General features: G+C 54.4%; 1 protein-coding gene across 5 annotated transcripts; it reads left to right on the top strand.

Annotated features, from left to right (window-relative positions):
- On the top strand, window positions 1-27,873 carry LOC141148122 (uncharacterized). Of its 5 annotated transcripts, none has more exons than XM_073635291.1 (5): window positions 1-131; window positions 18,759-18,785; window positions 20,387-20,554; window positions 23,867-26,431; window positions 26,860-27,873. In XM_073635291.1, the coding sequence occupies exons 4-5, from the start codon at window positions 25,552-25,554 to the stop codon at window positions 27,183-27,185; spliced, it is 1,206 nt and encodes a 401-aa protein (XP_073491392.1). In that variant the 5' UTR covers window positions 1-131; window positions 18,759-18,785; window positions 20,387-20,554; window positions 23,867-25,551; the 3' UTR covers window positions 27,186-27,873. The 5 variants fall into 5 exon arrangements, with proteins under 5 accessions (XP_073491392.1, XP_073491391.1, XP_073491389.1 ...); XM_073635290.1 differs by having other exon boundaries at window positions 23,867-26,679; XM_073635288.1 differs by having other exon boundaries at window positions 23,867-27,873.
- The last annotated feature ends 3 nt before the right edge of the window (window positions 27,874-27,876 follow it).

The following is a 27,876-nucleotide window of genomic DNA, read 5'->3' as shown; positions in this document are numbered from 1 at the left end:
AGCAGATTATACCGGCTGGGGGGGACGGGAGGGGGATCATCAGATATATAAGAGCCACCAGACTTTGTCCTGCAAAAACAACATGAAGGCAATTGTACTGAGCGCACTGCTGGCCATCGCCCTGATTCAGGGTAAGAGACGCCAACATTGGGGTGATGATGGAAAATGATGGTAAAGGGGGGGGGGTGGGGGTATTGCGGCATGGACAATAGATGGTATTGGGAGGGACAGACAAGGTGGGGTGATGGACAATAGACAATAATAGGGGGGGACAGATGAGGGGGTGATGGACAATAGACAGTAGTATTGGGGGGGGGGGTGATGGACAATAGATAGTAATGGGGGGGCAGATGATGGGGGTGATAGACAATAGACAGTAGTATTGGGGGGGGGGTGATGAACATTAGACGGTAATGAGGGGGACAGACGAGGGGGGGTGATGGACATTAGATGGTAATAGGGGGGACAGACAAGGGGGTGATGGACAATAGACGGTAATAGGGGGGGACAGACAAGGGGGGTGATGGACAATAGACGGTAATAGGGGGGACAGACAAGGGGGGTGATGGACAATAGACGGTAATAGGGGGGGACAGACAAGGGGGGTGATGGACAATAGACAGTAATAGGGGGGGACAGACAAGGGGGGTGATGGACAATAGACTGTAATAGGGGGGACAGACAAGGGGGGTGATGGACAATAGACTGTAATAGGGGGGGACAGACAAGGGGGGTGATGGACAATAGACGGTAATAGGGGGACAGACAAGGGGGGTGATGGACAATAGACGGTAATAGGGGGGGACAGACAAGGGGGGTGATGGACAATAGACGGTAATAGGGGGGGACAGACAAGGGGGGTGATGGACAATAGACAGTAATAGGGGGGACAGACAAGGGGGTTGATGGACAATAGACAGTAATAGGGGGGGGGGGACAGACAAGGGGGTGATGGACAATAGACAGTAATAGGGGGGACAGACAAGGGGGGTGATGGACAATAGACAGTAATAGGGGGGGACAGACAAGGGGGGTGATGGACAATAGACAGTAATAGGGGGGGACAGACAAGGGGGTGATGGACAATAGACAGTAATAGGGGGGGACAGACAAGGGGGGTGATGGACAATAGACGGTAATAGGGGGGGACAGACAAGGGGGGTGATGGACAATAGACAGTAATAGGGGGGGACAGACAAGGGGGGTGATGGACAATAGACAGTAATAGGGGGGGGGACAGACAAGGGGGGTGATGGACAATAGACAGTAATAGGGGGGGGGGACAGACAAGGGGGGTGATGGACAATAGACAGTAATAGGGGGGACAGACAAGGGGGGTGATGGACAATAGACAGTAATAGGGGGGGACAGACAAGGGGGGTGATGGACAATAGACAGTAATAGGGGGGGACAGACAAGGGGGTGATGGACAATAGACAGTAATAGGGGGGACAGACAAGGGGGGTTGATGGACAATAGACAGTAATAGGGGGGACAGACAAGGGGGGTGATGGACAATAGACAGTAATAGGGGGGACAGACAAGGGGGGTGATGGACAATAGACAGTAATAGGGGGGGGGACAGACAAGGGGGGTGATGGACAATAGACAGTAATAGGGGGGGACAGACAAGGGGGTGATGGACAATAGACGGTAATAGGGGGGGACAGACAAGGGGGGTGATGGACAATAGACAGTAATAGGGGGGGGGACAGACAAGGGGGGTGATGGACAATAGACGGTAATAGGGGGGGACAGACAAGGGGGGTGATGGACAATAGACGGTAATAGGGGGGGACAGACAAGGGGGTGATGGACAATAGACAGTAATAGGGGGGGACAGACAAGGGGGGTGATGGACAATAGACAGTAATAGGGGGGACAGACAAGGGGGGTGATGGACAATAGACGGTAATAGGGGGGGACAGACAAGGGGGGTGATGGACAATAGACGGTAATAGGGGGGGACAGACAAGGGGGGTGATGGACAATAGACGGTAATAGGGGGGGACAGACAAGGGGGGTGATGGACAATAGACGGTAATAGGGGGGGACAGACAAGGGGGGTGATGGACAATAGACAGTAATAGGGGGGACAGACAAGGGGGGTTGATGGACAATAGACAGTAATAGGGGGGGACAGACAAGGGGGGTGATGGACAATAGACGGTAATAGGGGGGGACAGACAAGGGGGGTGATGGACAATAGACGGTAATAGGGGGGGACAGACAAGGGGGGTGATGGACAATAGACGGTAATAGGGGGGGACAGACAAGGGGGGTGATGGACAATAGACGGTAATAGGGGGGGACAGACAAGGGGGGTGATGGACAATAGACAGGTAATAGGGGGGGGACAGACAAGGGGGGTGATGGACAATAGACAGTAATAGGGGGGGACAGACAAGGGGGGTGATGGACAATAGACAGTAATAGGGGGGGACAGACAAGGGGGGTGATGGACAATAGACAGTAATAGGGGGGGACAGACAAGGGGGGTGATGGACAATAGACGGTAATAGGGGGGGACAGACAAGGGGGGTGATGGACAATAGACGGTAATAGGGGGGACAGACAAGGGGGGTGATGGACAATAGACAGTAATAGGGGGGGACAGACAAGGGGGGTGATGGACAATAGACGGTAATAGGGGGGGACAGACAAGGGGGGTGATGGACAATAGACGGTAATAGGGGGGACAGACAAGGGGGGTGATGGACAATAGACGGTAATAGGGGGGGACAGACAAGGGGGGTGATGGACAATAGACGGTAATAGGGGGGGACAGACAAGGGGGGTGATGGACAATAGACAGTAATAGGGGGGGACAGACAAGGGGGGTGATGGACAATAGACAGTAATAGGGGGGACAGACAAGGGGGTTGATGGACAATAGACAGTAATAGGGGGGGGGGACAGACAAGGGGGGTGATGGACAATAGACAGTAATAGGGGGGGGGACAGACAAGGGGGGTGATGGACAATAGACAGTAATAGGGGGGGACAGACAAGGGGGGTGATGGACAATAGACGGTAATAGGGGGGACAGACAAGGGGGGTGATGGACAATAGACGGTAATAGGGGGGACAGACAAGGGGGGTGATGGACAATAGACAGTAATAGGGGGGGACAGACAAGGGGGGTGATGGACAATAGACGGTAATAGGGGGGACAGACAAGGGGGGTTGATGGACAATAGACAGTAATAGGGGGGGACAGACAAGGGGGGTGATGGACAATAGACTGGTAATAGGGGGGGACAGACAAGGGGGGTGATGGACAATAGACAGTAATAGGGGGGGACAGACAAGGGGGGTTGATGGACAATAGACGGTAATAGGGGGGGACAGACAAGGGGGGTGATGGACAATAGACGGTAATAGGGGGGACAGACAAGGGGGGTGATGGACAATAGACAGTAATAGGGGGGGACAGACAAGGGGGGTGATGGACAATAGACAGTAATAGGGGGGGACAGACAAGGGGGGTGATGGACAATAGACAGTAATAGGGGGGGGGACAGACAAGGGGGGTGATGGACAATAGATGGTAATAGGGGGGACAGACAAGGGGGGTGATGGACAATAGACAGTAATAGGGGGGGACAGACAAGGGGGGTGATGGACAATAGATGGTAATAGGGGGGACAGACAAGGGGGGTGATGGACAATAGACAGTAATAGGGGGGGACAGACAAGGGGGGTGATGGACAATAGACAGTAATAGGGGGGGACAGACAAGGGGGGTGATGGACAATAGACGGTAATAGGGGGGACAGACAAGGGGGGTGATGGACAATAGACAGTAATAGGGGGGGACAGACAAGGGGGGTGATGGACAATAGATGGTAATAGGGGGGACAGACAAGGGGGGTGATGGACAATAGACAGTAATAGGGGGGGACAGACAAGGGGGGTGATGGACAATAGACAGTAATAGGGGGGGACAGACAAGGGGGGTGATGGACAATAGACGGTAATAGGGGGGACAGACAAGGGGGGTGATGGACAATAGACAGTATAAAAAGAGGGGGGAATTGTGGGACTTTATATGAGGCCAGGGCATCCACCGTAGATAGCCTCCATCCCTATTGAATTGATAAAGAGAAGGAATTGGGACTTTGTATGAAGCATGCGGCCGAATTGAACAACATGAGCAGAGAATGGCTGGTGGGTGACAAGGATAAAGATAAATAACCCAATCACATAGTGTTATTGCATGTACATAGTAACATAACATGAACCAGTATCCTGATTATACCATTTATTGGATATAGCAGTCATATAGTAATAAAAGTAACATAGGTAACATGAATGGTACATGACATTAACAACATGATATCAAAAGAGAGGGAGGCCACCAGATATACATTTCTATGTTCACGCATTTATAATAAGTTCATACAATAATTGGTAAAGGCCAGTATAAAACAGTAGAATCATAAACATGTTGTGGAATATCACTCTTGGATAAAATTGGTATTAAGGGCATCTCTATAGCTCGACGCGTTTCATGGATACCTCCAATCTTCAGGAGCAGATGCAATAATCTATAAACATAACATAAGGTAAGTTGGTGGAACTGGCCAGGACCCCCCTGGGGAACAGTCATCCTCCCGGGAGCTGAGGCGGCACAACCCATGGACAAGAATGGAGAAAATCAGTGTGGGAGGGAGATAACTGAGGGGTGGCAATTCAAATACCTAAAAGGTGAAGAATATAAACATAAAATGATAGAAATAAAATGAAATAAGGATAGTAATAGGAAATATGAACAAGAAAGGGGTACTGATGTATGTTGGGAAATAAGTGATAAAAAGTGGGGAAGATCACATCGTAGTCCATGATAGTATATCAGTGATAACTATGGTATAGGTATTGTAACAAAGGTGGGGTGATCTCCTAATAGACATAAGTGATAAAGTGTGATGGTGCACCATATTAGTGCAGTAATAGTGAAGAATGCACTAGCAACCTATCCAATTAACTAGAAATTGCCCCGGGGCAAGAAACCATGAAGGGCCCCCACCAGTGGCGTTGCTGGGTCTACAAAAGATCTCGGGTTAGAGCCCATAGCAGCTAAGTAAGGAAAGTCATACACTTTGGCGGGCATACACATATATATAATATGTATATATATATATATATATACACACACAGTATATATCGTTACATATCTGAATGCAGATCCCCCACCTACATCAGGGTCCCCAGAGAGCCCCCCTTACATCAGGGTCCCCAGAGAGCCCCCCTTACATCAGGGTCCCCAGAGAGCCGCTCCTTACATCAGGGTCCCCAGAGAGCCTCCCTTACATCAGGGTCCCCAGAGAGCCGCTCCTTACATCAGGGTCCCCAGAGAGCCCCCCTTACATCAGGGTCCCCAGAGAGCCCCCCTTACATCAGGGTCCCCAGAGAGCCGCTCCTTACACCAGGGTCCCCAGAGAGCCCCCCCTTACATCAGAGTCCCCAGAGAGCCCTCCTTACATCAGGGTCCCCAGAGAGCCTCCCATACATCAGGGTCCCCAGAGAGCCGCTCCTTACATCAGGGTCCCCAGAGAGCCTCCCATACATCAGGGTCCCCAGAGAGCCCCCCCTTACATCAGGGTCCCCAGAGAGCCCCCCCTTACATCAGAGTCCCCAGAGATCCTCCCCCTTACATCAGGGTCCCCAGAGAGCCTCCTCCTTACATCAGAGTCCCCAGAGATCCTCCCCCTTACATCAGGGTCCCCAGAGAGCCCCCCCTTACATCAGAGTCCCCAGAGATCCTCCCCCTTACATCAGGGTCCCCAGAGAGCCTCCCCCTTACATCAGAGTCCCCAGAGAGCCTCCCATACATCAGGGTCCCCAGAGAGCCCCCCCTTACATCAGGGTCCCCAGAGAGCCCCCCCTTACATCAGGGTCCACTCCCCAGAGAGCCCCCCCTTACATCAGAGTCCCCAGAGAGCCTCCCATACATCAGGGTCCCCAGAGAGCCTCCCATACATCAGGGTCCCCAGAGAGCCTCCCCTTACATCAGGGTCCCCAGAGAGCCCCCCCTTACATCAGGGTCCACTCCCCAGAGAGCCCCCCCTTACATCAGGGTCCCCAGAGAGCCTCCCCCTTACATCAGAGTCCCCAGAGAGCCTCCCATACATCAGGGTCCCCAGAGAGCCCCCCTTACATCAGGGTCCCCAGAGAGCCTCCCCTTACATCAGGGTCCCCAGAGAGCCCCCCTTACATCAGGGTCCCCAGAGAGCCCCCCTTACATCAGGGTCCCCAGAGAGCCTCCCCTTACATCAGGGTCCCCAGAGAGCCCCCCCTTACATCAGAGTCCCCAGAGAGCCTCCCATACATCAGGGTCCCCAGAGAGCCCCCCTTACATCAGGGTCCTTAGAGAGCCCCCCTTACATCAGGGTCCCCAGAGAGCCCTCCTTACATCAGGGTCCCCAGAGAGCCTCCCCTTACATCAGGGTCCCCAGAGAGCCCCCCTTACATCAGAGTCCCCAGAGAGCCCCCCTTACACCAGGGTCCCCAGAGAGCCCCCCTTACATCAGGGTCCCCAGAGAGCCCCCCCTTACACCAGGGTCCCCAGAGAGCCCCCCTTACATCAGGGTCCCCAGAGACGTGAGCTAGTAAGTGGGTGTGGTGCTGCGCTAATCCTGGTAACTAAACAAATACATGAGTACAACCGTCCTACAATGTTGATGAGTCAGAGGCTAGTCGCCGAATGTGGGGTGTGACTGATCATCAAACACCATTGTAAGAGAATATAAATAGACTCCGCCCACTGTAAAAAGTGACTAGATTGGGTAAAGGGTCCGGACTATGAAAATTACAATAATAGCCTCAACATAAGCAGATAAAAGGCATGCAGTGTCCGACTAAACATATAGTGCATGTGTAGGCAAGTGGGTGACTAAAACATTAATAGCACAATATACACCTTCCAGAAAAATAAAAAAGTGCAATGTTACACTGTACGTCCGGAGAGATCACAATGCCTGTGGAAATGCACAAAAGTGTCCGGTGCAAACAATAAGTGCTCAAAAATTGTCTAAAGACATAAATACAGTCCAAAGAAAGGTGGCTTGTGTAACAACAAAATCTCCAACGATTCATCAATCCTCAAAGTGTCAAACGGTGAGATGGAAGCAGAAAACTGGATTGTAAAGAGCAGTCCTCTTCATGCAGCGATCCTACACTGGAGGGTAATGGCCCCTTACCTCATTATACTGAGGGTACAGTCCCAGGGACAGGCACCTTCCTCTTTACATTTCCACAGGCATTGTGATCTCTCCGGACGTACAGTGTAACATTGCACTTTTTTATTTTTCTGGAAGGTGTATATTGTGCTATTAATGTTTTAGTCACCCACTTGCCTACACATGCACTATATGTTTAGTCGGACACTGCATGCCTTTTATCTGCTTATGTTGAGGCTATTATTGTAATTTTCATAGTCCGGACCCTTTACCCAATCTAGTCACTTTTTACAGTGGGCGGAGTCTATTTATATTCTCTTACAATGGTGTTTGATGATCAGTCACACCCCACATTCGGCGACTAGCCTCTGACTCATCAACATTGTAGGACGGTTGTACTCATGTATTTGTTTAGTTACCAGGATTAGCGCAGCACCACACCCACTTACTAGCTTACGTCTCTATTAGGGGCCAGGTTGGACCCCCATCCGGTGCAAGCAGCTTCTCCCCTTAGTACTATACTGACTACATGGTAGCGCAGGAATAATACACTTTACAGGGTCCCCAGAGAGCCTCCCCCTTACATCAGGGTCCCCAGAGAGCCTCCTCCTTACACCAGGGTCCCCAGAGAGCCCTCCTTACATCAGGGTCCCCAGAGAGCCCTCCTTACATCAGGGTCCCCAGAGAGCCCCTCCTTACATCAGGGTCCCCAGAGAGCCCTCCTTACATCAGGGTCCCCAGAGAGCCCTCCTTACATCAGGGTCCCCAGAGAGCCCCTCCTTACATCAGGGTCCCCAGAGAGCCCCTCCTTACATCAGAGTCCCCAGAGAGCCTCCTCCTTACACCAGGGTCCCCAGAGAGCCCTCCTTACATCAGGGTCCCCAGAGAGCCCTCCTTACATCAGGGTCCCCAGAGAGCCCCTCCTTACATCAGGGTCCCCAGAGAGCCCTCCTTACATCAGAGTCCCCAGAGAGCCCCCTCCTTACATCAGAGTCCCCAGAGAGCCTCCTCCTTACATCAGAGTCCCCAGAGAGCCCCCTCCTTACATCAGAGTCCCCAGAGAGCCCCTCCTTACATCAGGGTCCCCAGAGAGCCCCTCCTTACATCAGGGTCCCCAGAGAGCCCTCCTTACATCAGAGTCCCCAGAGAGCCCCCTCCTTACATCAGAGTCCCCAGAGAGCCCCTCCTTACATCAGAGTCCCCAGAGAGCCCCTCCTTACATCAGGGTCCCCAGAGAGCCCCTCCTTACATCAGAGTCCCCAGAGAGCCCCCCTTTACATCAGAGTCCCCAGAGAGCCCCTCCTTACATCAGGGTCCCCAGAGAGCCCCTCCTTACATCAGGGTCCCCAGAGAGCCCCTCCTTACATCAGAGTCCCCAGAGAGCCCCCCCTTACATCAGGGTCCCCAGAGAGCCCCCCTTACATCAGAGTCCCCAGAGAGCCTCCTCCTTACACCAGGGTCCCCAGAGAGCCCCCCCTTACATCAGGGTCCCCAGAGAGCCCTCCTTACATCGGCGTCCCCAGAGAGCCCCTCCTTACATCAGGGTCCCCAGAGAGCCCTCCTTACATCAGGGTCCCCAGAGAGCCCTCCTTACATCAGAGTCCCCAGAGAGCCCTCCTTACATCAGAGTCCCCAGAGAGCCCTCCTTACATCAGGGTCCCCAGAGAGCCCCTCCTTACATCAGGGTCCCCAGAGAGCCCCTCCTTACATCAGAGTCCCCAGAGAGCCCTCCTTACATCAGGGTCCCCAGAGAGCCCCTCGTTACATCAGGGTCCCCAGAGAGCCCCTCCTTACATCAGGGTCCCCAGAGAGCCCTCCTTACATCAGAGTCCCCAGAGAGCCCCTCCTTACATCAGGGTCCCCAGAGAGCCCCTCCTTACATCAGAGTCCCCAGAGAGCCCCTCCTTACATCAGAGTCCCCAGAGAGCCCCTCCTTACATCAGAGTCCCCAGAGAGCCCCCTCCTTACATCAGAGTCCCCAGAGAGCCCCTCCTTACATCAGGGTCCCCAGAGAGCCCCTCCTTACATCAGGGTCCCCAGAGAGCCCCTCTTACATCAGGGTCCCAAGAGAGCACCTCCTTACATCAGAGTCCCCAGAGAGCCCCTCCTTACATCAGGGTCCCCAGAGAGCCCCTCCTTACATCAGGGTCCCCAGAGAGCCCCTCTTACATCAGGGTCCCAAGAGAGCACCTCCTTACATCAGAGTCCCCAGAGAGCCCCTCCTTACATCAGGGTCCCCAGAGAGCCCCTCCTTACATCAGGGTCCCCAGAGAGCCCCTCCTTACATCAGGGTCCCCAGAGAGCCCTCCTTACATCAGAGTCCCCAGAGAGCCTCCTCCTTACATCAGGGTCCCCAGAGAGCCCCTCCTTACATCAGGGTCCCCAGAGAGCCCCTCCTTACATCAGGGTCCCCAGAGAGCCCTCCTTACATCAGAGTCCCCAGAGAGCCCCCCACTTACATCAGGGTCCCCAGAGAGCCTCCCCTTACATCAGGGTCCCCAGAGAGCCTCCCCTTACATCAGGGTCCCCAGAGATCCTCCCCCTTACATCAGGGTCCCCAGAGAGCCCCTCCTTACATCAGGGTCCCCAGAGATCCTCCCCCTTACATCAGGGTCCCCAGAGAGCCTCCTCCTTACATCACAGTCCCCAGAGAGCCTCCTCCTTACATCAGAGTCCCCAGAGAGCCCTCCTTACATCAGGGTCCCCAGAGAGCCCTCCTTACATCAGAGTCCCCAGAGAGCCCTCCTTACATCAGAGTCCCCAGAGAGCCCTCCTTACATCAGAGTCCCCAGAGAGCCCCTCCTTACATCAGGGTCCCCAGAGAGCCCTCCTTACATCAGAGTCCCCAGAGAGCCCCCCACTTACATCAGGGTCCCCAGAGAGCCTCCTCCTTACATCAGGGTCCCCAGAGAGCCCCTCCTTACATCAGGGTCCCCAGAGAGCCTCCTCCTTACATCAGGGTCCCCAGAGAGCCCCTCCTTACATCAGGGTCCCCAGAAAGCCCCTCCTTACATCAGGGTCCCCAGAGAGCCCCTCCTTACATCAGGGTCCCCAGAGAGCCCTCCTTACATAAGAGTCCCCAGAGATCCTCCCCCTTACATCAGGGTCCCCAGAGAGCCCCCCTTACATCAGGGTCCCCAGAGAGCCTCCTCCTTACATCACAGTCCCCAGAGAACCCTCCTTACATCAGGGTCCCCAGAGAGCCTCCTCCTTACATCAGAGTCCCCAGAGAGCCTCCTCCTTACATCAGGGTCCCCAGAGAGCCTCCTCCTTACATCAGAGTCCCCAGAGAGCCCTCCTTACATCAGGGTCCCCAGAGAGCCCCTCCTTACATCAGAGTCCCCAGAGAGCCCTCCTTACATCAGAGTCCCCAGAGAGCCCTCCTTACATCAGAGTCCCCAGAGAGCCTCCTCCTTACATCAGAGTCCCCAGAGAGCCTCCTCCTTACACCAGGGTCCCCAGGGAGCCCTCCTTACATCAGGGTCCCCAGAGAGCCTCCTCCTTACATCAGGGTCCCCAGAGAGCCTCCTCCTTACATCAGAGTCCCCAGAGAGCCTCCTCCTTACATCAGAGTCCCCAGAGAGCCCTCCTTACATCAGAGTCCCCAGAGAGCCCTCCTTACATCAGAGTCCCCAGAGAGCCCTCCTTACATCAGAGTCCCCAGAGAGCCTCCTCCTTACATCAGAGTCCCCAGAGAGCCTCCTCCTTACACCAGGGTCCCCAGGGAGCCCTCCTTACATCAGGGTCCCCAGAGAGCCTCCTCCTTACATCAGGGTCCCCAGAGAGCCTCCCCCTTACATCAGGGTCCCCAGAGAGCCTCCTCCTTACATCAGAGTCCCCAGAGAGCCCCCCTTACATCAGGGTCCCCAGAGAGCCTCCTCCTTACATCAGAGTCCCCAGAGAGCCTCCTCCTTACATCAGGGTCCCCAGAGAGCCTCCTCCTTACATCAGAGTCCTCAGAGAGCCTCCCCCTTTCATCAGGGTACCCAGAGGGCTCCCCTTACATTAGGGTCCCCAGAGAGACTCCCCCTTAAATCTGGGTCCCCAGAGAGCCTCCTCCTTACATCAGAGTCCCCAGAGAGCCTCCTCCTTACATCAGAGTCCCCAGAGAGCCCCCTCCTTACATCAGGGTCCCCAGAGAGCCTCCTCCTTACATCAGGGTCCCCAGAGAGCCCCCTTACATCAGGGTCCCCAGAGAGCCCCCTTACATCAGGGTCCCCAGAGAGCCCTCCTTACATCAGAGTCCCCAGAGAGCCTCCTCCTTACATCAGAGTCCCCAGAGAGCCTCCTCCTTACACCAGGGTCCCCAGGGAGCCCTCCTTACATCAGGGTCCCCAGAGAGCCCCACTTACATCAGGGTCCCCAGAGAGCCTCCCCTTACATCAGGGTCCCCAGAGAGCCCCTCCTTACATCAGGGTCCCCAGAGAGCCTCCCCCTTACATCAGGGTCCCCAGAGAGCCTCCCCCTTACATCAGGGTCCCCAGAGAGCCCCTTCCTTACATCGGGGTCCCCAGAGATCCTCCCCCTTACATCAGGCTCTCCAGAGAGCCCCTCCTTACATCAGGGTCCCCAGAGAGCCTCCCCCTTACATCAGGGTCCCCAGAGAGCCCCCCTTACATCAGGGTCCCCAGAGAGCCCTCCTTACATCAGAGTCCCCAGAGAGCCTCCTCCTTACACCAGGGTCCCCAGGGAGCCCTCCTTACATCAGGGTCCCCAGAGAGCCCCCCTTACATCAGGGTCCCCAGAGAGCCTCCCCTTACATCAGGGTCCCCAGAGAGCCCCTCCTTACATCAGGGTCCCCAGAGAGCCTCCTCCTTACATCAGGCTCTCCAGAGAGCCCCTCCTTACATCAGGGTCCCCAGAGAGCCTCCTCCTTACATCAGGGTCCCCAGAGAGCCCCCTTACATCAGGGTCCCCAGAGAGCCCCCTTACATCAGGGTCCCCAGAGAGCCCCCTTACATCAGAGTCCCCAGAGAGCCTCCTCCTTACATCAGAGTCCCCAGAGAGCCCTCCTTACATCAGAGTCCCCAGAGAGCCTCCTCCTTACACCAGGGTCCCCAGGGAGCCCTCCTTACATCAGGGTCCCCAGAGAGCCCCCCTTACATCAGGGTCCCCAGAGAGCCTCCCCTTACATCAGGGTCCCCAGAGAGCCCCTCCTTACATCAGGGTCCCCAGAGATCCTCCCCCTTACATCAGGCTCTCCAGAGAGCCCCTCCTTACATCAGGGTCCCCAGAGAGCCTCCCCCTTACATCAGGGTCCCCAGAGAGCCCCCCTTACATCAGGGTCCCCAGAGAGCCTCCCCCTTACATCAGGGTCCTCAGAGGGCCCCTTCCTTACAATAATGTCCCCAGAGCCCCCCCTACATCAGGGCCCCCAGAGAACCCCCCTTACATCAGGGTCCCCAGGGAGCCCCCCCTCCTTACATCAGGGCCCCCAGAAACCCCCCTCCTTACATCACAGTCCCCAGACTGCTGCCCCCCCCCCCCCCCCTTCAAGAGGTTCCCCTGTACCTGGCTGGTGGAGATGGGAGGCGGTGATCAGCAGCTCTATGGTGTCCACAGGCAGGGAATCTCCATGAGGCTTGTAGTTCTTCTCCTGAGTGTATATAGTGGAGAGGGGAGGGGCCTCTGACCCAGGCACCAATCAGCAGTGTACAAGCAGAGCGACTCACTGAAAGTGATACCTGCCCGGGTCAGAGGCCCCTCCCCTCTTCTCTCCACTGTATACACTAACACTCGGGAAGAACTACAAGCTCCAGGGAGATCCCACCGCCCACAGGAACAATAGAGCTGCCCATCGCTGCCTCCCACCTCCCCCGACTGCATTCCAAAGGGCAAGCCAAAGGTGCAGGGGAGATGCCGGGTCTTGGGTCCCCCACAGTGGTAGAATGGCAGGGCCCAGTCACAAGTGTGACTGCAGCGACCCCTATAGTTCCGTCACTGGTGCAGCCCTCAAAAATTCCACTCACCTGCTCGCATTTTGCGAGTGGATTTTGAGGGCTGGCGAGCCATGGTTGGCTGGGAGCGGGGCGGGGGAGGAGCTCCGCCGGTAGGCGGGTTGTATGGGAATCCTTCGCCCAGCCCTCGCGGAGGAGAAGAGAGGGGAGGAGGCGGCCGGATCATCAGAGCCTGAGGAACATCACAGCTTTCATTTCAATAGCAGAGTGTTCCCGCCGATCGGTGTCACACACAGCCCCGCCCCCTGGTCCCCTGACTTTGATAGACAGATCACCCGTCCAATCACGAGTGACGTGTATCAAAGTCCCGGGACCAGGGGGCGGGGCTGTATGAAATGAAATGAAAGCTGTGATGTTCCTCTGCACTCTGATGATCCAGGCGGTGGTCCTCTTCATCTCCTCTGTTCCCCTGCATTGATGGAGACGGGTGGGCTGCATTGGTGGGCACAGATAGGCTACATTGATGGAGACGGGTGGGCTGCATTGGTGGGCACAGATAGGCTACATGGTGGGCACAGATAGGCTGCACTGACAGGCACAGATAGGCTGCATTGGTGGGCACAGATAGGCTGCACTGATGGGCACAGATAGGCTGCATTGGTGGGCACAGATAGGCTGTTCTGGTGGGCACAGATAGGCTGCACTGACGGGCACAGATAGGCTGCACCGACGGGCACAGTTAGGCTACATGATGGGCACAGATAGGCTACATGGTGGGCACAGATAGGCTGCACTGACGAGCACAGATAGGCTGCATTGGTGGGCACAGATAGGCTGCTCTGGTGGGCACAGATAGGTTGCACCGACAGGCACAGATAGGCTGCACTGATGGGCACAGATAGGCTGCATGGTGGGCACAGATAGGCTGCACGTATGGGCACAGATGGGCTGCATGGTGAGCACAGATAGGCCGCACTGACGGGCACAGATAGGCTGCACTGGTGGGCACAGATAGGCTGCACTGGTGGGCACAGATAGGCTGCTCTGGTGGGCACAGATAGGCTGCACTGACGGGCACAGATAGGCTGCACCAATGGGCACAGATAGGCTACATGATGGGCACAGATAGGCTGCAATGGTGGGCACAGATAGGCTACATGGTGGGCACAGATAGGCTGCACTGACGAGCACAGATAGGCTGCTCTGGTGGGCACAGATAGGCTGCATGGTGAGCACAGACAGGCTGCATGGTGAGCACAGACAGGCTGCATGGTGGGCACAGACAGGCTGCATGGTGGGCACAGATAGGCTGCACTGAGGGGCACAGATAGGCTGCACTGATGGGCACAGATAGGCTGCATTGGTGAGCACAGATAGGCTACATGGTGGGCACAGATAGGCTGCATTGGTGGGCACAGATAGGCTGCACCGATGGGCACAGATAGGCTACATGATGGGCACAGATAGGCTGCATTGGTGGGAACAGATAGGCTACATGGTGGGCACAGATAGGCTGCACTGACGAGCACAGATAGGCTGCATTGGTGGGCACAGATAGGCTGCTCTGGTGGGCACAGATAGGCTGCACTGACGGGCACAGATAGGCTGCACCGACGGGCACAGATAGGCTACATGATGGGCACAGATAGGCTGCATTGGTGGGCACAGATAGGCTGCACTGACGAGCACAGATAGGCTGCATTGGTGGGCACAGATAGGCTGCTCTGGTGGGCACAGATAGGCTGCACCGACAGGCACAGATAGGCTGCATGGTGGGCACAGATAGGCTGCACGGATGGGCACAGATAGGCAGCATGGTGAGCACAGATAGGCTGCACTGACGGGCACAGATAGGCTGCATTGGTGGGCACAGATAGGCTGCTCTGGTGGGCACAGATAGGCTGCACTGACGGGCACAGATAGGCTACATGATGGGCACAGATAGGCTGCATTGGTGGGCACAGATAGGCTACATGGTGGGCACAGATAGGCTGCATTGGTGGGCACAGATAGGCTGCTCTGGTGGGCACAGATAGGCTGCACTGACGGGCACAGATAGGCTGCACTGATGGGCACAGATAGGCTGCATGGTGGGCACAGATAGGCTGCACGGATGGGCACAGATGGGCTGCATGGTGGGCACAGATAGGCTGCACTGACGGGCACAGATAGGCTGCACTGATGGGCACAGATAGGCAGCATGGTGGGCACAGACAGGCTGCATGGTGGGCACAGATAGGCTGCACTGATGAGCACAGACAGGCTGCATGGTGAGCACAGATAGGCTGCATGGTGGGCACAGATAGGCTGCACTGAGGGGCACAGATAGGCTGCATGGTGGGCACAGATAGGCTACATGGTGGGCACAGATAGGCTGCACTGACAAGCACAGATAGGCTGCATTGGTGGGCACAGATAGGCTGCTCTGGTGGGCACAGATAGGCTGCACTGACGGGCACAGATAGGCTGCACCGACGGGCACAGATAGGCTACATGATGGGCACAGATAGGCTGCATTGGTGGGCACAGATAGGCTACATGGTGGGCACAGATAGGCTGCACTGACGAGCACAGATAGGCTGCATTGGTGGGCACAGATAGGCTGCTCTGGTGGGCACAGATAGGCTGCACTGAGGGGCACAGATAGGCTGCACCGACAGGCACAGATAGGCTGCACTGATGGGCACAGATAGGCTGCATGGTGGGCACAGATAGGCAACATGGTGGGCACAGACAGGCTGCATGGTGAGCACAGATAGGCTGCATTGTGGGCACAGATAGGCTGCATGGTGGGCACAGATAGGCTGCACTGACAGGCACAGATAGGCTGCATTGGTGGGCACAGATAGGCTACATAGTGGGCACAGATAGGCTGCACTGACGAGCACAGATAGGCTGCATTGGTGGGCACAGATAGGCTGCTGTGGTGGGCACAGATAGGCTGCACTGACGGGCACAGATAGGCTGCACCGACAGGCACAGATAGGCTGCACTGATGGGCACAGATAGGCTGCACTGATGGGCACAGATAGGCTGCACGGATGGGCACAGATGGGCTGCACTGACGGGCACAGATAGGCTGCACTGACGGGCACAGATAGGCTGCACTGATGGGCACAGATAGGCAGCATGGTGGGCACAGACAGGCTGCATGGTGAGCACAGACAGGCTGCATGGTGAGCACAGATAGGCTGCATGGTGGGCACAGATAGGCTGCACTGAGGGGCACAGATAGGCTGCATGGTGGGCACAGATAGGCTGCATTGGTGGGCACAGATAGGCTACATGGTGGGCACAGATAGGCTGCACTGACGAGCACAGATAGGCTGCATTGGTGGGCACAGATAGGCTGCTCTGGTGGGCACAGATAGGCTGCACTGACGGGCACAGATAGGCTGCACCGACGGGCACAGATGGGCTGCACCGACGGGCACAGATAGGCAGCATGGTGGGCACAGACAGGCTGCATGGTGGGCACAGATAGGCTGCACTGAGGGGCACAGATAGGCTGCACTGACAGGCACAGATAGGCTACATAGTGGGCACAGATAGGCTGCACTGACGAGCACAGATAGGCTGCATTGGTGGGCACAGATAGGCTGCTCTGGTGGGCACAGATAGGCTGCACTGACGGGCACAGATAGGCTGCACCGACGGGCACAGATAGGCTACATGATGGGCACAGATAGGCTGCATTGGTGGGCACAGATAGGCTACATGGTGGGCACAGATAGGCTGCACTGATGAGCACAGATAGGCTGCATTGGTGGGCACAGATAGGCTGCTCTGGTGGGCACAGATAGGTTGCACTGACGGGCACAGATAGGCTGCACCGACGGGCACAGATAGGCTGCACTGATGGGCACAGATAGGCTGCATGGTGGGCACAGATAGGCAGCATGGTGGGCACAGACAGGCTGCATGGTGAGCACAGATAGGCTGCATGGTGGGCACAGATAGGCTGCACTGAGGGGCACAGATAGGCTGCATGGTGGGCACAGATAGGCTGCACTGACGGGCACAGATAGGCTGCATTGGTGGGCACAGATAGGTTACATGGTGGGCACAGATAGGCTGCACTGACGAGCACAGATAGGCTGCATTGGTGGGCACAGATAGGCTGCATAGTGGGCACAGATAGGCTGCACAGTGGGCACAGATAGGCTGCACTGAGGGGCACAGATAGGCTGCATGGTGGGCACAGATAGGCAGCACTGATGAGCACAGATAGGCTGCATTGGTGGGCAGAGATAGGCTGCTCTGGTGGGCACAGATAGGCTGCACTGACGGGCACAGATAGGCTGCACCGACGGGCACAGATAGGCTGCACTGATGGGCACAGATAGGCTGCATGGTGGGCACAGATAGGCTGCACGGATGGGCACAGATGGGCTGCATGGTGGGCACAGATAGGCTGCACTGACGGGCACAGATAGGCTGCACTGACGGGCACAGATAGTCTGCACTGATGGGCACAGATAGGCAGCATGGTGGGCACAGACAGGCTGCATGGTGAGCACAGATTGGCTGCATGGTGGGCACAGATAGGCTGCACTGAGGGGCACAGATAGGCTGCATGGTGGGCACAGACAGGCTGCATGGTGGGCACAGATAGGCTGCACTGATGGGCACAGATGGGCTGCATGGTGGGCACAGATAGGCTGCATGGTGGGCACAGATAGGCTGCACTGACGGGCACAGATGGGCAGCATGGTGGGCACAGATAAAGTTGTTGTTAATATTTATTTTTACAACTTAATTCTGCATAAAACATTTAAGTGTCATTTCATGAGATCATTTATGAGGGCGTGTTTAGGAGTGGAATTAGGGGCGGGGCTGGGTAGGGGTCGGGTGGGGCATCTGATGGCGAGTAACCCTTGAGGCCTGGCTAGTAGCTCAGGACTTGACATTTTGAGCCCTGTATATACTGTATAGACTCTTCTCTATTATTAGCAATAAGGGCGGAGCTGGGAACGTCTCTATATGTGAACAATCCGGTGTGTCTGGGTGGGAGTGGCCTCCATGTGTCAATGTAACACGGCACTCAATGTACTCAATGTGGCCTCACACCCTCCAATTACTGTCAGGGTGTACCCCACCCACCCCCCTGGCAGCTCGGCACGTCACTTCTTCATTCATTCTTTCCCTTTAGTATTATTGATGTGAATGGTATAGAGGACTTTGCTGTCCCATATTTTGATCCTCGTATGTAATGTGGAGATCTGTATGTTGGGGGAAGGGATTGGAGCATTATAAAATGTATTCCCAACCCATAGACTTGTACTGAGAGGGGGGAGCAGTAAAACTGCAGTCACTGTGTGTAAAGAGAAAACCTGCTGCCCCCCCCCATACATAGATTAAGATGGAGTCCACTCTACATTCCAGGATCTGTCTGGATATACGGGGTGCCTGGCTGTTATGCTGCTCCTCTGGCTTCAGCCAATTCTAAAGATGACCAGGGCAGGGAGTCCTGACAGCCATCATACAAGGTGAGGCTGCACTTCCTCTGCCAGCTCAGTGCCCCAGAATGTACTGCGACTATAGACAGCCAGGAACCTGGCATTTTCAGAAGGCGATCAGTCCCAGGTTCTCCATTTCGGGCTCCCTGTGACATGTCAGACTTGTGATGAGGAACAGACCGATGATCAGGTTCTAACTCAGTCTTCTTGTTTTCTCTTAGTGGTGGAGCCGGCCACGAAAAATCAGAGTGAGTAAAATATGGACCATTTGTATTCTTCCTGGCCTCCACTAAGGTCTGTACCCTTCCTATGGCTTCCTCCCACCTCAATTCCAGCCTTCTCTTCCCCCTCCATCCCAGCCTCCACTCCCTGCTTTCCTCCTTCCCAGCCTCCACTACCTTCTCCTCACTGCTTTCCTCCATCCCAGCCTCCACTACCTTCTCCTTACTGCTTTCCTCCTTCCCAACCTCCACTACCTTCTCCTCACTGCTTTCCTCCTTCCCAGCCTCAACTGCCTCCTCCCACCTCAATCGCCTCCTCTACTATCCACTGCCTTCTCTTCCCCCTCCATCATAGCCTCAACTGCCTCTTCTCCCCTCCACTGCCTCCACCCACCTCCATTCCAGCCTTCTCTTCCCCCTCCATCCCAGCCTCCACTACCTTCTCCTACCCGCTTTCCTCCATCCCAGCCTTCACTACCTTCTCCTCCCAGCTTTCCTCCATTCCAGCCTTCATTACCTTCTCCTCCCTGCATTCCTCCATCCCAGCCTTCACTACCTTCTCCTCCCTGCATTCCTCCATCCCAGCCTTCACTACCTTCTCCTCCCTGCATTCCTCCATCCCAGCCTTCACTACCTTCTCCTCCCTGCATTCCCCCATCCCAGCCTTCACTACCTTCTCCTCCCTGCATTCCTCCATCCCAGCCTCCACTACCTTCTCCTCCCAGCTTTCCTCCATTCCAGCCTCCACTACCTTCTCCTCCCTGCATTCCTCCATCCCAGCCTTCATTACCTTCTCCTTCCTGCTTTCCTCCATCCCAGCCTTCACTACCTTCTCCTCCCTGCATTCCTCCATCCCAGCCTTCACTACCTTCTCCTCCCTGCATTCCTCCATTCCAGCCTCCACTACCTTCTCCTCCCTGCATTCCTCCATCCCAGCCTTCACTACCTTCTCCTCCCTGCATTCCTCCATCCCAGCCTTCACTACCTTCTCCTCCCTGCATTCCTCCATCCCAGCTTTCACTACCTTCTCCTCCCTGCATTCCTCCATCCCAGCCTTCACTACCTTCTCCTCCCTGCATTCCTCCATCCCAGCCTTCACTACCTTCTCCTTCCTGCTTTCCTCCATCCCAGCCTTCACTACCTTCTCCTCCATCCCAGCCTCAACTGCCTCTTCTCCCCTCCACTGCCTCCACCCACCTCCATTCCAGCCTTCTCTTTCCCCTCCATCCCAGCCTCCACTACCCTCTCCTCCCCGCTTTCCTCCATCCCAGCCTTTACTACCTTCTCCTTCCTGCTTTCCTCCATCCCAGCCTTCACTACCTTCTCCTCCCTGCATTCCTCCATCCCAGCCTTCACTAACTTCTCCTCCATCCCAGACTCAACTGCCTCTTCTCCCCTCCACCCACCTCCATTTCAGCCTTCTCTTCCCCCTCCATCCCAGCCTCAACTGCCTCCTCCCACCTCAATCACCCCCCCCCCCAAGCCTTCTCTGCATCCTCCTCTACACTTTGCTCTTAACCTCATTCCAGTCTCTTTTATATGGAGTTTCCTTTCCTACTGAGCACACTAGCCCCTGAGGCTACATTGTGGAGCCTCCTAATGATTGCCCGTTCTTTCTACATCCTCAGGATTGAGATGCCATGCCTGTATGTCCCCACCCACATGTAAAATACGCAATGAAGTAGAATGTCGCAGTGATCAGGACACCTGTCAGAGGACACACATGCCCATAACGGATCCGAGCGGCAATGAGAACAGAAACAACTACTATGCTAGCACCAGTGAGGGTATTATAGGTAAGCTCCCATTTCAAACACCAATCACTGTACAACAATCTAATCTTCCTCCAGACCATATCCCAACTCAACCACCATCAATATCGAGCTCCGTAGCCCCACCCTCACCACCACCAATAGCGAGCTTCATATCCCAACCCTCACCACCACCAATAGCAAGCTTCGTATCCCAACCTCACCACCACCAATACCGAGCTCTGTATCCCTACCCACACCACCAGTACCGAGCTCCGTATCCCAACCCTCACCACCACCAATACCGAGCTCCGTATCTCAACCTCACCACCACCAATACCGAGCTCTGTATCCCAACCTCACCACCACCAATACCGTGCTCCGTATCCCAACCTCACCACCACCAATACCGAGCTCTGTATCCCAACCCTCACCACCAGTACCGAGCTCCGTATCCCAACCCTCACCACCACCAATACCGAGCTCCGTATCTCAACCTCACCACCACCAATACCGAGCTCCGTATCCCAACCTCACCACCACCAATACCGTGCTCCGTATCCCAAGCCTCACCACCACCAATACCGAGCTCCGTATCCCAACCTCACCACCACCAATACCGAGCTCCGTATCCCAACCCTCACCACCAACAATACCAAGCTCTGTATCCCAACCCTCACCACCACCAATAGCGAGCTCCGTATCCCAACCCTCACCACCACCAATACCGAGCTCCGTATCCCAACCTCACCACCACCAATACCGAGCTCCGTATCCCAACCCTCACCACCAACAATACCAAGCTCTGTATCCCAACCCTCACCACCACCAATAGCGAGCTCCGTATCCCAACCCTCACCACCACCAATAGCAAGCTTCGTATCCCAACCTCACCACCACCAATACCGAGCTCTGTATCCCAACCCTCACCACCAGTACCGAGCTCCGTATCCCAACCCTCACCACCACCAATACCGAGCTCCGTATCTCAACCTCACCACCACCAATACCGAGCTCTGTATCCCAACCTCACCACCACCAATACCGTGCTCCGTATCCCAACCTCACCACCACCAATACCGAGCTCTGTATCCCAACCCTCACCACCAGTACCGAGCTCCGTATCCCAACCCTCACCACCACCAATACCGAGCTCCGTATCTCAACCTCACCACCACCAATACCGAGCTCCGTATCCCAACCTCACCACCACCAATACCGTGCTCCGTATCCCAAGCCTCACCACCACCAATACCGAGCTCCGTATCCCAACCTCACCACCACCAATACCGAGCTCCGTATCCCAACCCTCACCACCAACAATACCAAGCTCTGTATCCCAACCCTCACCACCACCAATAGCGAGCTCCGTATCCCAACCCTCACCACCACCAATACCGAGCTCCGTATCCCAACCTCACCACCACCAATACCGAGCTCCGTATCCCAACCTCACCACCACCAATACCAAGCTCTGTATCCCAACCCTCACCACCTATACCAAGCTCCGTATCCCAACCTTGCCACCAATACCAAGCTCCGTATCCCAACCCTCACCACCACCGATACCGAGCTCTGTATCCCAAACCTCATCACCAATACCGAGCTCCGTATTCTAACCTCACCACCACTAATACCGAGCTCTGTATCCCAACCCTCACCACCACCAATAGCGAGCTTCATATCCCAACCTCACCACCACCAATACCGAGCTCTGTATCCCGACCCTCACCACCACCAATAGAGAGCTCCGTATCCCAACCCTCACCACCACCAATACCGAGCTCTGTATCCCAAACCTCATCACCAATACCGAGCTCCGTATCCTAACCTCACCACCACTAATACCGAGCTCTGTATCCCAACCCTCACCACCACCAATAGCGAGCTTTATATCCCAACCTCACCACCACCAATACCGAGCTCTGTATCCCGACCCTCACCACCAACCATGAGCCCTATATCCCAATCCTCACCATCAATACCAAGCTCCATATCCCAACCCAGCTACCAATACCAAGCTCAATATCCCAACCCCTCCCCACCAATGCCAAGCTTTGTATCACAACCCTCACCACCAACACCGAGCTCTATATACCAACCCTCGCCACCAATACTGAGCTCTGTATCCCAACCCTCACCCCCAACACTGAGCTCCATATCATAACCTTCACCACCAACACAGAGCTCCATATCCAAACCCTCACCACCAACACGAGCTTCATATGCCAATCCCCATCACCACCACTGATCTCCATATCCCACCCCATCACTGCCACTGATCTCCATATCCGAACCCATCACTGCCACTGATCTCCATATCCCACCCCACCACCAATACTGAGCTCCATAACACAATCCTGCCACCAATACCAAACTCCATAACCCAACCCTACCACCAGTCTCCATATATCCCAAGCCCACCACCAATCTCCATATATCCCAACTTCCACCATCTCTATCATACCCCAAGAGAAACCACCCACATCTATGTATTCTCCATCCTTCCACCATATCCCAACCCCCCCCCCCCCAACCACAAACCACCAACATCCACCTATTTTCTATCCTTCCACAATATCTCGACCCACATCCACTTATTCTCTATCCTTCCACCATATTCCAACTCCATCAACCAGTACCCACTCACCTCCACTTATTCGCCCTCCTTCCACCATATCTCAACCCCGCCTACCAGGAAACACCCACATCTACTTATTCTCAATCCTTACACCATATCCCAAACCCCGCCAAGAAGGACCGACCCACATTTACGGTACTTATTCTCCATACTTCCATTCCGCCATATCCCGACCCCTGCCAACCAGGACCCACCCAGATCCGTTTATTCTCCATGTTTCCACCATATCCCGACCCCCGCCTACCAGGACCCAAGCACATCCACTTATTCTCCATACTTCCACCACATGCCAACCCCCGTCTATCAGGACCCACCCGAACCACGTATTCTCCATACTTCCACCATAACCTCATCCTCGCCAAACAGGACCCACCCACCTCCACTTATTCTCCATACTTCTGCATTATCCCGCCAGACAGGAAACACCAACATCATCTGGTTCTCCATAATTCCACCAACTAGATTTTACAATCCACATCAAATCCACTAAAATCTCCTCCAACACATACTGTACACTGTACCCCCCCCCCCCATACCTCCTTCACCAACACACACAGTGTACCCCATACCTTCACCTAAACACACACTGTACCCACATACCTCCTCCCTCTCCACACACACACTAAACCCCCTCACCTCCCCCCCACACACATTGTACCCCCATACCCCAAACATTGTTCACTGACTCTTCATGGCTCCTCCTTATTTCCTTCCAGTTTTGGAGCGTTTGTGTACAACGAAAAAACGATGTGAGAACGCCAAGAAGAGGATGCTGAGCCGTATGTCTGTAGATTGCTGCCAGGGGCCGCTCTGCAATTCCTGAGACCATCACCAGGAGGCGACAGACAAGAATGTCCCCAACTCATAAAACATTCTATACAATAAAAGATTTCAATACCCAGAGATCAGTAATTGTCTTCAATGGGGCATTATACAGGAAGTGGTATTGTGCAGAGTCCATACATACGTGTATCGCTACCCCCACCCCCCCACCCGCAGGAGCCCCGGGTGAACATGGTTATCTCCCACCCTGCACAGCCAGGCACATGAATTTTTCTAGCAGCTTTGTTTTTTTTTTTTTATTTAGGGGGCTTAAGCTTGGATGGGGAAGAGTTGTTACAGGAAGTTCACTTGATCAGTAAGAAATCAACTATATACATCCGGTATATACACACTTCTCCTCTTCTACCTCCAGCACAGACTTGCCTGTAGAACTACAACTCCCAGGATCAGCTAGCACTTTGAGGATGGTCTGACAAGAGCGTGTTCAGGCCATAGAAAATTCCCTTTGCGGGCAGGGACCGCGGCCCCCTTGTAATGTAGCAATAATAGAGGCCTTACCTGTGGCTACTGCTCCCAGTACCCCCTCTTCAGGCATTGCTAGCCCACCTGGCTGCAGCTGTCCCTTTCACTAGACCTCCTGGCTACTTCTCCACAGTCCTCCTAGACTGACTCTGCATCCATCCATGACTGCCTGCACCCAGTCCCTTCAGGCATGCCTCTCAGTCCTCTGATTGTAATACTCACCAGCCCTCCTGGCTGTCTACCTCCCTGGAGATTTGCCCGGCAGTGTCCTCCTGTTGTCCTCTCCTTGCTCCCATGCCTCCTGGTCAGGATCCCTTGCTGTGTCTCTTCCACACCCAAGCTCAGTCCTGAGTTCACCCCCCTAGACTAGGGGGTTACTCTCAAAGGCCTCTGACAGCCTAACACTGCGTCTCCATCTTTCACCCAAACTCACACCACCCCAGCTGGGCTGACGCTGAGTATTTGAGGGGGGCCTGCCCCCTGCCAACCCTTCTGTTGGGGAATGGCCAGGGTCCTCAGAAGACTCCAGCCAGCTCCTCCTAGACCCCTCTCAACTGCTTCTGGAATCTTCTCCAAGTTTCCAGCAAGCAGGGAGGAGTTACCAGAGAAGCTGCTGCTGAGTCATCCAGGCCTACCGGAGTCACTCACTCAAACCAGAAAAACACACAGGCTGGACTGCCAACCAAGCCTGAAAATGTACCTGACCTAATAAAACCATTTATCACTTAGCACTCTAGCTACGCTGGGCGGTGCTACACTAACCCCCCCCCCCAACATCCAGCCTGTCCCCATGGCTGGGAATTTACAAAAAGGGTGCTCCTCCTGAGCTCAGGCACAAGGGCATCCCATAAAAAGACCGTTTTGGAAGAGGGAAAGGGAACAAACTGGGAAGGGGCTATGGTACAAATAATGCTAAAAATAATGCAGTGCGTATAAAAACAAAAAAATTCCATAAGTTGGTGAATCAATGATGACAAAAATGTGTCAAACAAAAATCCAACGAAAAAACATCCGGGAAATAGTTTACAAGGTTGTGCAAAATCAAGTGTTCAGAAAGTGAGCAAAATCCACCATGTGATCCACCACCCAGTGCAAGATGGACTTTTACCAGAGTTGCAGGACTCTATTACGGAGTCAAATGCGCACAGGTGTCCCCATCAGAGTGTCCCTTTACATCAGGTGTCCCCATCAGAGTGTCCCTTTACATCAGGTGTCCCCATCACAGTGCCCCTTTACATCAGGTGCCCCCATCAGAGTGTCCCTTTACATCAGGTGTCCCCATCACAGTGCCCCTTTACATCAGGTATCCCCATCAGAGTGTCCCTTTACATCAGGTGTCCCCATCACAGTGCCCCTTTACATCAGGTGTCCCCATCAGAGTGTCCCTTTACATCAGGTGTCCCCATCACAGTGCCCCTTTACATCAGGTGTCCCCATCAGAGTGTCCCTTTACATCAGGTGTCCCCATCACAGTGCCCCTTTACATCAGGTGTCCACAGAGTGCCCCTTTACATCAGGTGTCCACAGAGTGCCCCTTTACATCAGGTGTCCACAGAGTGCACCCTTACATCAGGTGGTCCCATCTCAGTGTCACCTTATATCAGGTGGTCCCATCAGAGTGTCCTTTTACATCAGGTGTCCCCATCACAGTGCCCCTTTACATCAGGTGTCCCCATCACAGTGCCCCTTTACATCAGGTGTCCCCATCACAGTGCCCCTTTACATCAGGTGTCCCCATCAGAGTGTCCCTTTACATCAGGTGTCCTCATCACAGTGCCCCTTTACATCAGGTGTCCCCATCAGAGTGTCCCTTTACATCAGGTGTCCCCATCACAGTGCCCCTTTACATCAGGTGTCCCCATCACAGTGCCCCTTTACATCAGGTGTCCCCATCACAGTGCCCCTTTACATCAGGTGTACCCATCACAGTGCCCATTTACATCAGGTGCCCCCATCAGAGTGTCCCTTTACATCAGGTGTCCTCATCACAGTGCCCCTTTACATCAGGTGTCCCCATCACAGTGCCCCTTTACATCAGGTGTCCCCATCACAGTGCCCCTTTACATCAGGTGTCCCCATCACAGTGCCCCTTTACATCAGGTGTCCTCATCACAGTGCCCCTTTACATCAGGTGTCCCCATCACAGTGCCCCTTTACATCAGGTGTCCCCATCACAGTGCCCCTTTACATCAGGTGTCCCCATCAGAATGTCCCTTTACATCAGGTGTCCCCATCACAGTGCCCCTTTACATCAGGTGTCCACAGAGTGCACCCTTACATCAGGTGTCCCCATCAGAGGGTCCCTTTACATCAGGTGTCCCCATCACAGTGCCCCTTTACATCAGGTGTCCACAGAGTGCACCCTTACATCAGGTGGTCCCATCTCAGTGTCACCTTACATCAGGTGGTCCCATCAGAGTGTCCCTTTACATCAGGGGTCCCCATCACAGTGCCCCTTTACATCAGGGCCCACGTCACAGTGCCCCTTTACATCACAGCACCCCTTTACATCAGGGGTTCCCATCACAGTGCCATGTTACATTAGGTATTCCTGTCAGTGTGTCCCTTTACATCAGGGGTCCCCATCACAGTTCCCCTTTACATCAGGGGCCCCCATCACAGTGCCCCTTTACATCAGGGGTCCCCATCACAGTGCCCTGTTACATTAGGTATTCCTGTCAGAGTGCCCCTTACATCAGGTGTCCCCATCAGAGTGTCCCCTTAAAATAAAATGTGCCCATCAGCATGCCCCTTATTTTATGTTAGGGGCTCTCTGGTGGGTACATTTTACATTAAGGGGCATGCTGATGGGAATATTTTCTTGTGCCTGTGACAGACTCACCCGGGACAGAGGCTTTTGGAGGGGACTGAATGCTAGCCTCATGCCTACCGATTATGGGCCCTGGCATTTGGGGGAACGGTGCTCTTTGTGAGCTGTATGCCTGGGGACCCTGGAGGTGGCATTACTTTGGATTCAGGTCCATATCCCCCCAGACTCGGTCCATATCACACAGACTCTGGGGACCCTGTATTTGCCATATTAGAAATAGTGACTGATTCATACTGTTGGGACAAATACTGTTAGGAGATGTTATTATCATGAACTCCAGCCACCCGTCTAATGTAAATGGGTCTAGTCTGGCTTACCACAGCTTCTAAGAGTATTCCACACATTGTTGTTTGTGATAATTAACCCTGAGTTGATGTTTATGGTAATGTGTATTGAATAGTCAGTAAGCTAGGAGACGTAAAGTCTTAAACCTAAAGGTCATATCTCTGAGTCACCTAGTCTGGGTCAATAATTAGATAATTAGGTCATGTTAATTAGGTTCTGGGTACAGTTTTATTGTAAGTCTGCTATATATATTTTTTTGTGTGTCATCTCAAATAAAAACAGTCCATGTTAGCAGTGAAACAAGTC

The sequence above is a fragment of the Aquarana catesbeiana genome, linkage group LG06, assembly GCF_042186555.1.
Source record: "Aquarana catesbeiana isolate 2022-GZ linkage group LG06, ASM4218655v1, whole genome shotgun sequence".
Lineage (NCBI taxonomy): Eukaryota > Metazoa > Chordata > Amphibia > Anura > Ranidae > Aquarana > Aquarana catesbeiana.
This window is presented reverse-complemented; position numbering and strand designations above follow the sequence as displayed.